The sequence below is a fragment of the Pseudophryne corroboree genome, chromosome 8 (genome assembly GCF_028390025.1).
Source record: "Pseudophryne corroboree isolate aPseCor3 chromosome 8, aPseCor3.hap2, whole genome shotgun sequence".
Lineage (NCBI taxonomy): Eukaryota > Metazoa > Chordata > Amphibia > Anura > Myobatrachidae > Pseudophryne > Pseudophryne corroboree.
The window spans coordinates 83,469,429-83,484,381 of record NC_086451.1 but is presented as its reverse complement, the minus strand read 5'-3'; the positions used below and the strand labels follow the sequence as shown (position 1 = coordinate 83,484,381).

The window sequence follows — 14,953 nt, the reverse complement described above, 5'->3', positions numbered from 1 at the left end:
ACCATCGAATGGTAAGATGGTTTTACAAATGTCCCGGGCCCCATCCGGCCATGCAGCAGAGGGTTTGTGCATGCGCACTGCAGAAAATAATGCATGTGTAAATAGGTATTTTTTACGCATGTGCAAATCATGTTTTTTTTCCAATCAAATTCTTTGATTCGATTGTCAGTGTTCATCGCATTGAAAGATTCGATGGCAGAAGCCCAGACATTATTTTATTGCATAACAGATAACAACATAACAGAGGTGAGGAGCAGAGTTGGCTTTTATAATATAGGATGTTCTTAGATTGCCCATAAGCAAAGTGAACACAGTGTGCAGAATTAAATGTGCCAAGTACCTCCGCATTCCAGGGCATGGGAATGCCACGTAAGCTTGGTGCTGTCACAATGACATCACCAGGAGTAACTTCTGTAGAGGAAGTTCAGCAGCCAAGTAGAGGATGGCGCCCTGGGGGACGGTTCAGATGGGATCTTCCCTGCATCTTAAACTATTAGATTCAAGTTACTTATAAGCTGCTTTATTATTAGTGTGTGAGTGAGATTATTTTGATTCCTGTCACTATTGGGTCTCTTCAAAGTGTCAATAAAATTAGTTATTTAAAACACTATTTAAATTGTAATAAAATAATTGACAGAACAATTGTGTAACATTTTCTTGAAATTATGTGTTCTGCACAAAATTACAGCCTCTCCTCCCTATCCACCCCTCCCTTGTCCCGAAATAAAGTGTTTGTGTGCACAGGTAGCTGGACAGTCTATTTGTATTTTAACAACACCTCCCCCAGATTGTATGTTATATTTCCATTGTGCTTGTCGTGTACCTCTGTATGTTTCTCATGTGATGTAGTATACTGTATATCCATATACTGGAGGATCACTGATATTAGGACTACGTGATGGATAGGTGTCAGGGAGGAAAGTGTCTGTTACCAACATTAGGATATGTAGTCTTCATGGTAATAATGTGTGTTCCTAATGGATCTACTTGTGGAACATTGGATGTTTGCATCGTCGTAATGGAGGAGGCAGCTAAAGTAGGTGAGATCCAGGCAGCTGTCGACATTTGTGATGTCAAAATTATTAAAATGACTTTGAACATGTCATCATGTGCAGAATGTTGTGTTCACAGTGTCGACATGTGAACACAACATTCTGCACAGACCGGGAGGGGAGGGTTATGGTTCAGCTACAGGATGGGAGGATTAAGTGTAGGCTACAGGAGCAGAGGTTTGGGTTAGACACTAGTGGGATGGTTAGGGGTTGACACTAGGAGGGAGGTTAGACTGCGGGAGGGGAGGGTTATTCTGTGGGAGGGAAGGAATAGTTTACAAGAGAGAAAGTTAGGGTTAGGCACTAGGGGGGAGGGTTAAGGTTAGATTGCAGAAGGAGAGGGTTTGGGTAGGAACTTGAGGGAGGGTTAGGATATGGGAGGGGAGGTTAAGGTTATGAACTAGCGGGAAGGTTAGGGTTAGGCACTAGGGGAAGGGTTAGGCTGCGGGAGGGGAGGGAAAGGTTTACAGGAGAGAAAGTTAGGGTTAGGCACTGGGGGGAGGGTTAAGGTTAGATTGCAGGAGGAGAGGGTTTGGCTACAGGAAGGGAGATTAAGGTTAGGAACTTGAGGGAGGGTTAGGATATTGGAGGGGAAGGTTAAGGTTAGGAACTAGCGGGAAGGTTAGGGTTAGGCACTAGGGGGAAGGGTTAGGCTGCGGGAGGGGAGGGAAAGGTTTACAGGAGAGAAAGTTAGGGTTAGGCACTGGGGGGAGGGTTAAGGTTAGATTGTAGGAGGAGAGGGTTTGGCTACAGGAAGGGAGTTTAAGGTTAGGAACTAGGGGGAGGTTTAGGATATGGGAGGGGAGGTTAAGGTTAGGAACTAGGGGGAGGGTTAGGATATGGGAGGGGAGGTTTAGGTTAGGAACTAGGGGGAAGGTTGAGGTTAGGCTACAGTAGGGGAGGTCAGGGTTAGGCACTATGGGGAGGGTTAGAGTTACGCTACAGGAGGCGAGGTTAGGGTTAGCTATACTCACCGCTGGAATCATTGCCGGATCTGCCAGAAGTCCACATCAGCAGACCGCCAGACCCAGAAGAGCTGCCGGACCAGGCCAGTCACCACAAGGCCTCCAGAGATTTCTTTCATCAACATTTCATTAGTGTCCACATGGTGACTGTCAATGCCAAGCATGTCAACGTTCTCATGTTGACATGGACGACGACATGATGAATGTTGACAGAATATACCACACTCATTGTTTTCTCATTAATAGGGACCGGGTGTATTCATTGTCAGTGTTTCCCAGTGTTTTTCTCATATTTGTGTGTAGCCCATTGCTAGCTACAGTAGTAGATACCAAGTCATCTAGTGGCACTGAGCAGTGATACATGTTCACCCAGGGACAAGAAGTCCCTTCCCTTAGCTGCATGGAGGGAGGTGGTGCTGCTAGAGTGCATTGGCCCTTTAGCTAGCTTCACTGCATGGAGGCAGCAGGTGCTGCTGCTGAGCAGTGTCTCTAGTCAGTTGCATGGAGGCAGCAGGTGATGCTGGTGAGCAGCGTCTCGTTAGCTAGTTGCATGTAGGCTGGAAGTGATGCTGGTGAGCAGAGTCTCCAGTTGCATAGAGGCAGGAGGTGCTGCTGGTGAGCAGTCTATCTAGCCAGTTGTATGGAGCCAGGAGGTGCTCCTAGTGAACAGCGTCTCGTTAGCTAGTTGCATGGGGGCATGAGGTGCTGCTGGTGGACAGCGTCTCGTTAGCCAGTTGTACGGAGGCAGGAGGTGATGCCGAGTTTGAAGGCAAAAGCTAGAATTTTGAATTGTAAAAGTAAACAAGTCCACCAACTACTGTACATGAATGAACTAAAGGAGTGTTTGTACTGGATAATAAAGAGATACTCAGTAACAGTGTGAAAGGTAATGGAGACACATTAGTATTATAAAAATCAAATGGAGTGTATTAAATCTGGTAAAATAAAAATATGCAACATTTTACTGTTACTTTATTGGAGTGTTGCACGACAGACCATAGTTGAATGTTTGAAGGGCTTGTACACACTTAATTCTGTTTCTGCTGCATTTCATTAGCTGGAGAGGATAGAAAAGGTAGATGTTAGTTGGCATGCCGACTGTCGGGATTGTGAGGGGGCGGGATCCCAGCATCGGTATTGTGACCGATGATCTCCTGATCGACGGTCACATAACTACATTCCAGTCTGTCAATATCAATGGCCAATCATATCCAGTTTAGGGAAAAATAGGGTGATAAACCGCTCTGGCTATTGGCACAGACTTACACCCACTGAGATCTCCTGAAAGTACCCCAAAAATGTAGGTGCCAGCAGTAAATGTTTAATCTCCAACGATTATTCTTTCAATTCCGAGTATTCAGGCATTTTAGAATCATTATAAGACCCTTACACATGCTCCTAATTCCCTTACAAACCCCCAGATCCTGCACCTTCTTGCTTTGTATGATACCTGCAGTCTGCAGAACTCCTTGCCAGCTGCAGATCTCTCCAATGCAATTAGAGCAAGTTGCACATCTGACAATCCCGTGCGTGTCAGCACCGGTAATACAGACACCCAGGCCCTTCCCGATCTGTGTCTTTATGTCTTCTGAGACTCTTTGACCTACTGTGTGATGGAAGGATGGGGGACAGATAATTGTTCTGCAACCTGCAACTTATATTAGAGCTTCGGGCAGAAAACAGTTTGGGGATTTGACAAAATAAGCTGAGGGCGGAGGAAATGTTTGGATGCATCTATATTTTATGCTCCGTGTTGTGAGAGGTTGACAAAGTTTTTCTTCTTTCACGGATCTGTCTGGGGCTTTCAAAGATGTCGATCTGTCATTTCATCCCCTCCGCTGCCAAAGCGGTGTCACAGCTTATTAGTTGTCCTGATGGGAAGATGTGCAAAGTCCCCTTACCACCTGCATACCCTCCCAGCATTGGGAATTAGTGTGGGAGGAGGGAGGAATAGGTACTGTAATGCAGAGGATGGTGCCAGGGTTGCCTGCAAAATACTGCCACTTTCGGGCAGCCAGCAGTCCTGATGCTACACATGTTTACTCTTTAAATTATGTCTAATCAAATTGTATATGGAAGTATTACATGCAATTGAATTATCAGTTTACTTAATTAGAAAATATATTAATTTGGTCACACATATTCCGAATGCTATAGTAGCTTGGACCATCTTAGAGTAGCTGCAGGTGTTACTGTCTATGATAATATTTACATACTGTAGCTATCTAATTAGAAGTCTGTAATGTCCATCTATTCAGCTGTTATTGCCTTTGGGTCCAGAATAAGACAAGGAGGCAATTTCAGATCAGATGGGGGCGGGGTATATTTTGTACTGGAGTAACTTAACTGTGAAGCAAATATTTCATAGAGATATATAGCAGCAGTGACACCCAGAGACAATGAATGGAAACTGAAGGACTAATTACGTCTTCTGGAGGCTACACTTGATATGTCTCTGAGGCGGATCTCTGTTCACAGCCTATAGAGGTGCAGGCTGAGATCAACCTACCGTAATTGCGTTTATAAATGCAGCGCAAGCTAATGGCGACAGCTTGTGTCTGATTGAATCAGCCCCTAGAGGCTGTGTCCAGTTCGGATCATGCGGGCATTACTGAATAAATGTTGTTCCTAATCACTTTGCTATTGACGCATCATGTCAGTGCAGTTAAGTATTGGAGACCTAATTTCTAGAATGGGGGTAGTCATAGACTTAGGAGTAACACCATTCTGATAACTGCCAAATAGTCATCATTTTGAAAGAACACTCAGTGTAATTCACTTAGAGGCCAGGTTTTTGTCCCGTTTTCGACAATGTCAATCAGACTTTAAAAAAAGTGGGATTGGCATTGTCGAAAACGGGCAAGGTCTGTCAGATTTGCCCGCAAATTAAATACTGCATTGTCGGACCCTCTCCGTCGGAGAGGATCCGATATGCATTGAATAGACCCCATTATCTCCTTAGGTCATATTATTAGCAGGCTGTAAGCTCTTCAGGACAGGTGACACCTTTATGTGTTTGCCCTTGAACTTCTTTCTATCTTCTACATTGTGTTGCTTAGCAGACTTCAGTATTGTTTGTCTTAGCCATTCATAGCACCGGATTGCATACAAGGAATAGACCATATTATGCATGTGTCCGTTTGAACTAGCCTTAGCTGTAGATACAGATACTTGGGTCAGCTATGACATGAGATACTGTGATGAGGAAATAGCTCCTGTCTCTTCTGACATTATGCATATCGGTGTGCTAACTGTACAACCCACATCTCAGCAAGTGTACACGTTACACCTGGTTTGCTGAATGAATCCCTAATAGTTTTGGAGGCCGGTTTAGCAGCACAGAGTAAGCCTTTCAGTCTGCCATCTGGGTACATACGGTGCCAGCTCTGTTCAGCAACCATCCCTGCCGCTAGTGACCCAAGGCAGACCTGGCTACGTCTGCATTGGCACAGCAACATAGCACACTTGGGCAGGCAGTCCTGCAGGGGGAAGAAACAAGTTGCTGGGCCAAATGGCTTTTCCATCAGTCTTGCAGGATAAAAAAAAGTCCTTTATCCTTCCGCCAGTCCCATAGACTTGAGCTGAATATAAATATCCCGTATGATATTTCGTTGGCTAATTAGTCTGCGAGATGGATCGCACAGGATCTTCACCTACTTGTCCCCACACGGCAGAGATTGATGTATTTCACCAAAAAGACATAAGAAATATGTATCGTTTTTCTCCGACTGTCAGAATTCCTTAACACCAAATATTTTTCTCTGACGTCCTAAGTGGATGCTGGGGACTCCGTCAGGACCATGGGGATTAGCGGCTCCGCAGGAGACAGGGCACAAAACTAAAGCTTTAGGATCAGGTGGTGTGTACTGGCTCCTCCCCCTATGACCCTCCTCCAAGCCTCAGTTAGGTTTTTGTGCCCGTCCGAGCAGGGTGCAATCTAGGTGGCTCTCTTAAGGAGCTGCTTAGAAAAAGTTTAGGTTTCTTATTTTCAGTGAGTCCTGCTGGCAACAGGCTCACTGCATCGAGGGACTTAGGGGAGAGAAGTTCAACTCACCTGCGTGCAGGATGGATTGACTTCTTAGGCTACTGGACACCATTAGCTCCAGAGGGAGTCGGAACACAGGTCTCACCCTGGGGTTCGTCCCGGAGCCGCGCCGCCGACCCCCCTTGCAGATGCTGAAGATTGAAGGTCCAGAAACCGGCGGCAGAAGGCTTTTCAGTCTTCATGAAGGTAGCGCACAGCACTGCAGCTGTGCGCCATTGTTGTCACACACTTCACACCAACGGTCACGGAGGGTGCAGGGCGTTGCTGGGGGCGCCCTGGGCAGCAATGTATAATACCTTATTCTGGCTAAAAATACATCACATATAGCCCCTGGAGGCTATATGGATGTATTTAACCCCTGCCAGGTCTCAGAAAAACGGGAGAAGAAGCCCGCCGAAAAGGGGGCGGGGCCTATTCTCCTCAGCACACAGCGCCATTTTCCCTCACAGAAAGGCTGGTGGGAAGGCTCCCAGGCTCTCCCCTGCACTGCACTACAGAAACAGGGTTAAAACAGAGAGGGGGGGCACTTATTTGGCGATATGTATATATATATTAAAATACTATAAGGGAAAAACACTTATATAAAGGTTGTCCCTGTATAATATAGCGTTTTTGGTGTGTGCTGGCAAACTCTCCCTCTGTCTCCCCAAAGGGCTAGTGGGATCCTGTCCTCTATCAGAGCATTCCCTGTGTGTGTGCTGTGTGTCGGTACTTGTGTGTCGACATGTATGAGGACGATGTTGGTGAGGAGGCGGAGCAATTGCCGGTAATGGTGATGTCACTCTCTAGGGAGTCGACACCGGAATGGATGGCTTATTTAAGGAATTACGTGATAATGTCAACACGCTGCAAGGTCGGTTGACGACATGAGACGGCCGGCAAACCAATTAGTACCTGTCCAGGCGTCTAAAACACCGTCAGGGGCGTTAAAACGTCCTTTTACCTCAGTCGGTCGACACAGACACAGACACGGACACTGACTCCAGTGTCGACGGTGAAGAAACAAACGTATTTTCCTTTAGGGCCACACGTTACTTGTTAAGGGCAATGAAGGAGATGTTACATATTTCTGATACTACAAGTACCACAAAAAAGGGTATTATGTGGAGTGTGAAAAAACTACATGTGGTTTTTCCTGAATCAGATAAATTAAATGAAGTGTGTGATGATGCGTGGGTTTCCCCCGATAGAAAATTATTGGCGGTATACCCTTTCCCGCCAGAAGTTATGGCGCGTTGGGAAACACACCTTAGGGTGGATAAGGCGCTCACACGCTTATAAAAACAAGTGGCGTTACCGTCTCCAGATACGGACGCCCTCAAGGAGCCAACTGATAGGAGGTTGGAAAATATCCTAAAAAGTATATACACACATACTGGTGTTATACTGCGACCAGCGATCGCCTCAGCCTGGATGGGCAGCGCTGGGGTGGCTTGGTCGGATTCCCTGACTGGAAATATTGATACCCTTGACAGGGACAGTATTTTATTGACTATAGAGCATTTAAAAGATGCATTTCTATATATGCGAAACTCTGGCATCAAGAGTAAGTGCGATGTCCATATCTGCCAGACGATGTTTATGGACACGACAGTGGTCAGGTGATGCAGATTCCAAACGGCACATGGAAGTATTGCCGTATAAAGGGGAGGAGTTATTTGGGGTCGGTCCATCGGACCTGGTGGCCACGGCAACAGCTAGAAAATCCACCTTTTTTACCCCAAGTCACATCTCAGCAGAAAAAGACATAGTCTTTTCAGCCTCAGTCCTTTCGTCCCCATAATATCTGCCCAGGGATAGAGGTAAGGGAAGAAGACTGCAGCAGGCAGCCCATTCCCAGGAACAGAAGCCTTCCACCGCTTCTGCCAAGTCCTCAGCATGACGCTGGGGCCGTACAAACAGGTGCGGTGGGGGGGTCGTCTCAAGAGTTTCAGCACGCAGTGGGCTCACTCGCAAGTGGACCCCTGGATCCTACAAGTAGTATCCCAGGGGTACAGATTGGAAATTCGAGACGTCTCCTCCTCGCAGGTTCCTGAAGTTTGCTTTACCAACGTCTACCTCCGACAGGGAGGCAGTATTGGAAACAATTCACAAGCTGTATTCCCAGCAGGTGATAATCAAAGTACCCCTCCTACAACAAGTAAAGGGGTATTATTCCACACTATATTGTGGTACTGAAGCCAGACGGCTCGGTGAGACCTATTCTAAATGGAGTCACTCAGAGCAGTGATAGCGAACCAGGAAGAAGGGGACTATATGGTGTCCCTGGACATCAAGGATGCTTACCTCCATGTCCAAATTTGCCCTTCTCACAAAGGGTACCTCAGGTTCGTGGTACAAAACTGTCACTATCAGTTTCAGACGCTGCCGTTTGGATTGTCCACGGCACCCCGGGTCTTTACCAAGGTAATGGCCGAAATGATGATTCTTCTTCAAAGAAAAGGCGTCTTAATTATCCCTTACTTGGACGATCTCCTGATAAGGGCAAGGTCCAGAGAACAGTTGGAGGTCTGAGTAGCACTATCTCAAGTAGTTCTACGACAGCACGGGTGGATTCTAAATATTCCAAAATCGCAGCTGTCTCCGACGACACGTCTGCTGTCCCTAGGGATGATTCTGGACACAGTCCAGAAAAAGGTGTTTCTCCCGGAGGAGAAAGCCAGGGAGTTATCCGAGCTAGTCAGGAACCTCCAAAAACCAGGAAAAGTGTCAGTGCATCATTGCACAAGGGTCCTGGGAAAAATGGTGGCTTCTTACGAAGCGATTCCATTCGGCAGATTTCACGCAAGAACTTTTCAGTGGGATCTGCTGGACAAATGGTCCGGATCGCATCTTCAGATGCATCAGCGGATAACCCTGTCTCCAAGGACAAGGGTGTCTCTTCTGTGGTGGCTGCAGAGTGCTCATCTACTAAAGTGCCACAGTTATGCATTCAGGACTGGGTCCTGGTGACCACGGATTCCAGCTTGAAAGGCTGGGGAGCAGTCACACAGGGAAAAAATTTCCAGGGAGTGTGATCAAGTCTGGGGACTTCTCTCCGCATAAATATACTGGAGCTAAGAGCAATTTACAATGCTCTAAGCTTAGCAAGACCTCTGCTTCAAGGTCAGCCGGTATTGATCCAGTGGGACAACATCACGGCAGTCGCCCACGTAAACAGACAGGGCGGCACAAGAAGCAGGAGGACAATGGCAGAAACTGCAAGGATTCTTCGCTGGGCGGAAAATCATGTGATAGCACTGTCAGCAGTTTTCATTCCGGGAGTGGACAACTGGGAAGCAGACTTCCTCAGCACGACCTCCACCCGGGAGAGTGGGGACTTAATCGAGAAGTTGTTTCCACATGATTGTGCACCGTTGGGAAAGACCAAAGGTGGACATGATGGCGTCCCGCCTGAACAAAAAACTGGACAGGTATTGCGCCAGGTCAAGAGACCCTCAGGAAATAGCTGTGGACGTTCTGGTAACACCATGGGTGTACCAGTCGGTGTATGTGTTCCCTCCTCTGCTTCTCATACCAAAGGTACTGAGAATTATAAGACGTAGAGGAGTAAGAACTATACTCGTGGCTCCGGATGGGCCAAGAAGGACTTGGTACCCGGAACTTCATGAGATGCTCACAGAGGACTCAGGGCCTCTGCCGATAAGAAGGGACTTGCTTCAACAAGTACCATGTCTGTTCCAAGACTTACCGCGGGTGCGTTTGACGGCATGGCGGTTGAACGCCGGATCCTAAGGGAAAAAAGGCATTCCGGAAGAGGTCATTCCTACCCTGGTCAAAGCCAGGAAGGAGGTGACCGCACAACATTATCACCACATGTGGCGAAAATATGTTGCGTGGTGTGAGGCCAGGAAGGCCCCACGAAGAAATTTCAACTCGGTCGATTCCTGCATTTCCTGCAAACAGGAGTGTCTATGGGCCTCAAATTGGGGTCCATTAAGGTTCAAATTTCGGCCCTGTCGATTTTCTTCCAGAAAGAATTGGCTTCAGTTCCTGAAGTCCAGAAATTTGACAAGGGAGTACTGCATATACAACCCCCTTTTGTGCCTCCAGTGGCACTGTGGGATCTCAACGTAGTCCTGGGATTCCTCAAATCACGTTGGTTTAAACCGCTCAAATCTGTGGATTTGAAATATCTCACATGGAAAGTGACCATGATGTTGGCCCTGGCCTCGGCCAGGCGAGTGTCAGAATTGGCGGCTTTGTCTCACAAAAGCCCATATCTGATTGTCCATTCGGACAGGGCAGAGCTGCGGACTCGTCCCCAGTTTCTCCCTAAGGTGGTGTCAGCGTTTCATCTGAACCAGCTTATTGTGGTACCTGCGGCTACTAGAGACTTGGAGGACTCCAAGTTGCTAGATGTTGTCAGGGCCCTGAAAATATAGATTTCCAGGACGGCTGGAGTCAGGAAAACTGACTTGCTGTTATCCTGTATGCACCCAAAAAACTGGGTGCTCTTGCTTCTAAGCAGACGATTGCTAGTTGAATGTGTAGTACAATTCAGCTTGCACATTCTGTGGCAGGACTGCCACAGCCAAAATATATAAATGCCCATTCCACAAGGAAGGGGGCTCATCTTGGGCGACTGCCCGAGGGGTCTCGGCTTTACAACTTTGCCGAGCTGCTACTTGGTCAGGGGCACACCCTGGCTGAGGAGGACCTGGAGTTCTCTCACTCGGTGCTGCAGAGTCATCCGCACTTTCCCGCCCGTTTGGGAGCTTTGGTATAATCCCCATGGTCCTGACGGAGTCCCCAGCATCCACTTAGGACGTCAGAGAAAATAAGATTTTACTTACCGATAAATCTATTTCTCGTAGTCCGTAGTGGATGCTGGGCGCCCATCCCAAGTGCGGATTGTCTGCAATACTTGTACATAGTTATTGTTACAAAAAAAAAAAAAAATCGGGTTGTTATTGTTGTGAGCCGTCTGTTCAGAGGCTCCTACGTTTGTCATACTGTTAACTGGGTTTAGATCACAAGTTATACGGTGTGATTGGTGTAGCTGGTATGAGTCTTACCCGGGATTCAATATCCTTCCTTATTGTGTACGCTCGTCCGGGCACAGTATCCTAACTGAGGCTTGGAGGAGGGTCATAGGGGGAGGAGCCAGTACACACCACCTGATCCTAAAGCTTTAGTTTTGTGCCCTGTCTCCTGCGGAGCCGCTAATCCCCATGGTCCTGACGGAGTCCCCAGCATCCACTACGGACTACGAGAAATAGATTTATCGGTAAGTAAAATCTTATTTTTTTTTCCGATGTGACCCTAAATTACGCCAAGTATTTCCATCCGAAAACTTTTGTGACTTCACTGTTTTTGTTTTAAGAATGCCGTCCTTTAGGTACAGACAGGAAATGCTGGTGGTGCATTGTACATCCCCAGTGTGGTTTGTACTGTATGTGTGTCAAAGAACAGATTTGGGGAAAATGTCACATACATGAGTCCTCATACTGCTAGCCTCAATACTCCATGTATCATGAGATGCCTGGTGCCAGTGAGCCACCAAGTCCCTTGCAACTCTGCTAGCGTTGGGTGTCAGTGAAGCCAGAAATGTGGCTTGGTTGCAACGTGATGCGACTAGGACGCACCAGGAAACCACACTGAGTGACATGTATAGTATGTGCGGGAGTGAGTCCGTATGTGGAGCACATCAGAACTTGGGGGTGGGGGGGAATCTTAGTTTGTATTTTGTAGCTAAAATTGCAAATGTAATGTTATCCACATAGATGCTCTACCTGAGCACTTTCCTCTTCTTCAGGTCTAATCTGTCCGACCTGTCATGGTGAGTCTGCTCTTTATGTCCAGCCATCGGCAGGGCTTGGTTTCACCTGATTGAAGCCTGAAGGTGCATAGCCTTTGGCTCCCTATGCCTGCTGCATGCTGTAGATCCAGTTATTCTATATAGAACATTCTGTAGTTGCTCAGGCACTATTTATATCTGGTGCATTCAAAATTTCCCCAACAGCTTCATATATGTAATATGGAGAGAAAGTGCCATATCTCAGTATGTGTCACGCCATAGGCTATGGCCCTACTACTCGTAATGCTATATACAAGCCTGTTCATCAGCTTAGCCAAGTGTGGTTGCTGTATTTGCAAGCTAAATATTTGCACTATATCAGACAAGTGGGGCTCATCCTAGAGAATGTCTTTCAAAATGTGGTGTAAGAAGGGCCATTGGGCGTTATGACAAGTTGTTTTGGGGGTTTTTTTTATCTGAAACCAAAACACACAGTAGAGCGGTATGGAGAAAACATTACATTGTTCTACCTGATCTAGTTAGAGGGGTCTTTTCAATTATTGTCGGAATTCCCGACAAGTCGTAAAAACTGCACCTTGCGACTTTTTTAGGTTGAGTCCAGTGCCGATTTTCCAACTTGTCGTAAAACACATGTATAGGCGGATTAGCCACGGATCCACGTTTTTTGTCGAATTTGCGGGCGCTTCCAACAGGTTTTTTGGCCCGTTTTCGACAATGCCGATTCGACTTTTGGGCAGTATGGATGGTGTAATGGTTAGCATTACTGCCTCACAGCACTGAGGTCATGGGTTTGAGATTCACCATGGCCCTAACTGTGTGGAGTTTGTATATTCTCTCCATACTTGCGTAGGTTTCCTCTGGGTACTCCGGTTTCCTCCCACAATCCCAAAAAATATATACTGGTAGGCTAATTGGCTCCCAACAAAAAAAAAAAGAACCCTAGCATGAATGTGTCTGTGTGTACATGGGGTAGGGAAAATAGAGTGTAAGCTCCACTGGGGCAGGGAATGAGGTGAATGGCCAAAAGTATTCTCTGTAAAGTGCTGCGGAATATGTGTGCGCTATATAAGTAACTCGTAATAAATAAATTATAATAAATAATTGTCGAAAACGGGCAAAAACCTGTCGGAAATGCCCGCAAATTGAATAGTGACGTGTCGGATCCTCTCCGTCTGAGAAGATCTGACACTAATTGAATATACCCCTAAGTAATTACCATGGCAAGTACTGTACTTCTGAAAGGGATATCTAGGTATAAAAATATCTCTTCATAGTGTAGATGCGTACTTGTCAGTTTAAACTCAGCTTTGTGCCTCCTTCTGTTTTATACATGTACTGTGCATCATTTTTGCAGAGTTTACCGTCCTCCTTTTTCATCATAGTGTCACACCGACGCTTGACGAACGTTCTAGTCATGGTATCTTTCTGCAGAGCTGTCCACGTAGCAGCCGCCACCTCATGCCGTCCTATGGGCCTTAAGGTGTTTTCCTGTAAAATAAACGTGGCATAGACTTTTCAGCTGGCACTGTAGACAAGTAATTACCTGTGCTGTTACTACGCTCTCCCTACATTAAAATCCTGCTCTGTTCTCTCACTACAGGTGACTCTGGGTAAAGTTTTGAAAGTGATCGTGGTCATGCGCAGTCTCTTCATTGACCGCACCATAGTGAAAGGTTACAATGAAAACGTCTACACTGAAGATGGCAAGGTGAGAATCGCTTATCTCTCTGCAACAAGGTCCACTCCATAACCAAATTCATGCTCGCTGGTGCGGACTTTTGTCGGTCTGTTGTGTAGGTTTTGGTTAGTGACCACGGTTGGCCAATCAAAAGGTTATCCTGTGCCACTGCCAGCAGTACCTCACAAGGGTGTGTGTGATAATTACAGAGCCGTCGGTGCAAGTTGCTACCTTCCTACTCTCCTCAGTCCATTCTTTCCTCCGTGTGCAGTTTTTTTTACAGTGGGGTTATATGGGGATAGCTGTTCCCTAAATTTATTTATTAACAAACAAAAGGCCAGACAAGAACAGATGAATGCATTAAAAAAAAAAAAACAACAACAAAAAACAAACAACAACAAAAATGTTCTTGTCCACTGGAACATTGTTACTGATAATAAATTAATTAAATTCTTCACAGCCGACTGTGTTCATATAATTGCCTTTTAGTTTTAACACCTCAAATACCTCTAATGCAGGGGTATGTAGTCTGTGAGTAACCGGCATGCTGGAAGTTGTAGTGTGACCGCTGGAGAGGTATGGCTTGGATCATGATTTGCCAGCCGGGGGAAGTATTAAAAATATGAATGCTGTGGAGCTTAACCCATGCCTTGCCAGAATACTATCTGGTTGTGAAATGCTTAAACTGGTCAGTTCAGCGCCTCCTGGGCCATGTCCAGACGGCCTCCTTTATTGGAAAAATTTAATATGGGAATCAGGTTCCCTGACTGATTATAGCTCACGCAATGCTCTCATGGACCCAAAGGCCACATAGTAATGAGCCGAGTTGCTGCAGGAGGTGTAATTAGCATGCAGATGTTTTACTTCTGCCTGCCGTGTTTAGTGCTATGCTGTGTGAATTGTATATGACAGGAAGTCTGCAGTGGTGGTGGCTGGGGGTGCTAACAGGCACCCAGGTTGCCAAGCATATGGCATTCTGCCTGGCATACCCCCTATTATTAAGGGAGAAGGTGAGTATGCTTACCTGGGTTACCTGACCGAGGACACTATAAGGCCACAACACTTTCTGACTGTATGCTTCCTGTGTAAGGTGGTATAAACCACAGCACACTATTGCCCTTATTTATCAATAAGTAATACATTTCACTGTGAGTGATAAATTTCACCAGACAATCCGCTCCTTAAGGCCCATACACACTGGGCGATTTTGAGCTGAAAATAGATTACTTTTGGTGTGTTGAGCTGCTTTCAGCTGAAAACCGCCCAGTGTGTATGCCCAAACGATGAGCGGCGAGCTCTGATGCGCGATCCCGCTTCATTGCCGGCGGCCGCCGTTCATCTTCTGGTATTACCAGTAGATGAATGACGGGGTGAACGGCTTTCCATAGCGTCCTGCTGTGGAAAGCCGTTCACCCCTGCTGACATCGCTGAGCAGGGGGAAAAACCGCTCAG

At 46.5% G+C, this 14,953-nt stretch overlaps 1 protein-coding gene across 1 annotated transcript in view; it reads left to right on the top strand.

Annotated features, from left to right (window-relative positions):
* The window catches only part of MED27 (mediator complex subunit 27), a 499,272-nt gene that overhangs the window by 445,550 nt on the left and 38,769 nt on the right, over positions 1–14,953 (top strand). The window contains exon 5 of the mRNA XM_063935570.1: positions 13,424–13,531. Coding sequence (XP_063791640.1) covers positions 13,424–13,531 — 108 coding nt within the window. The remainder of the gene's footprint in view (positions 1–13,423; positions 13,532–14,953) is intronic.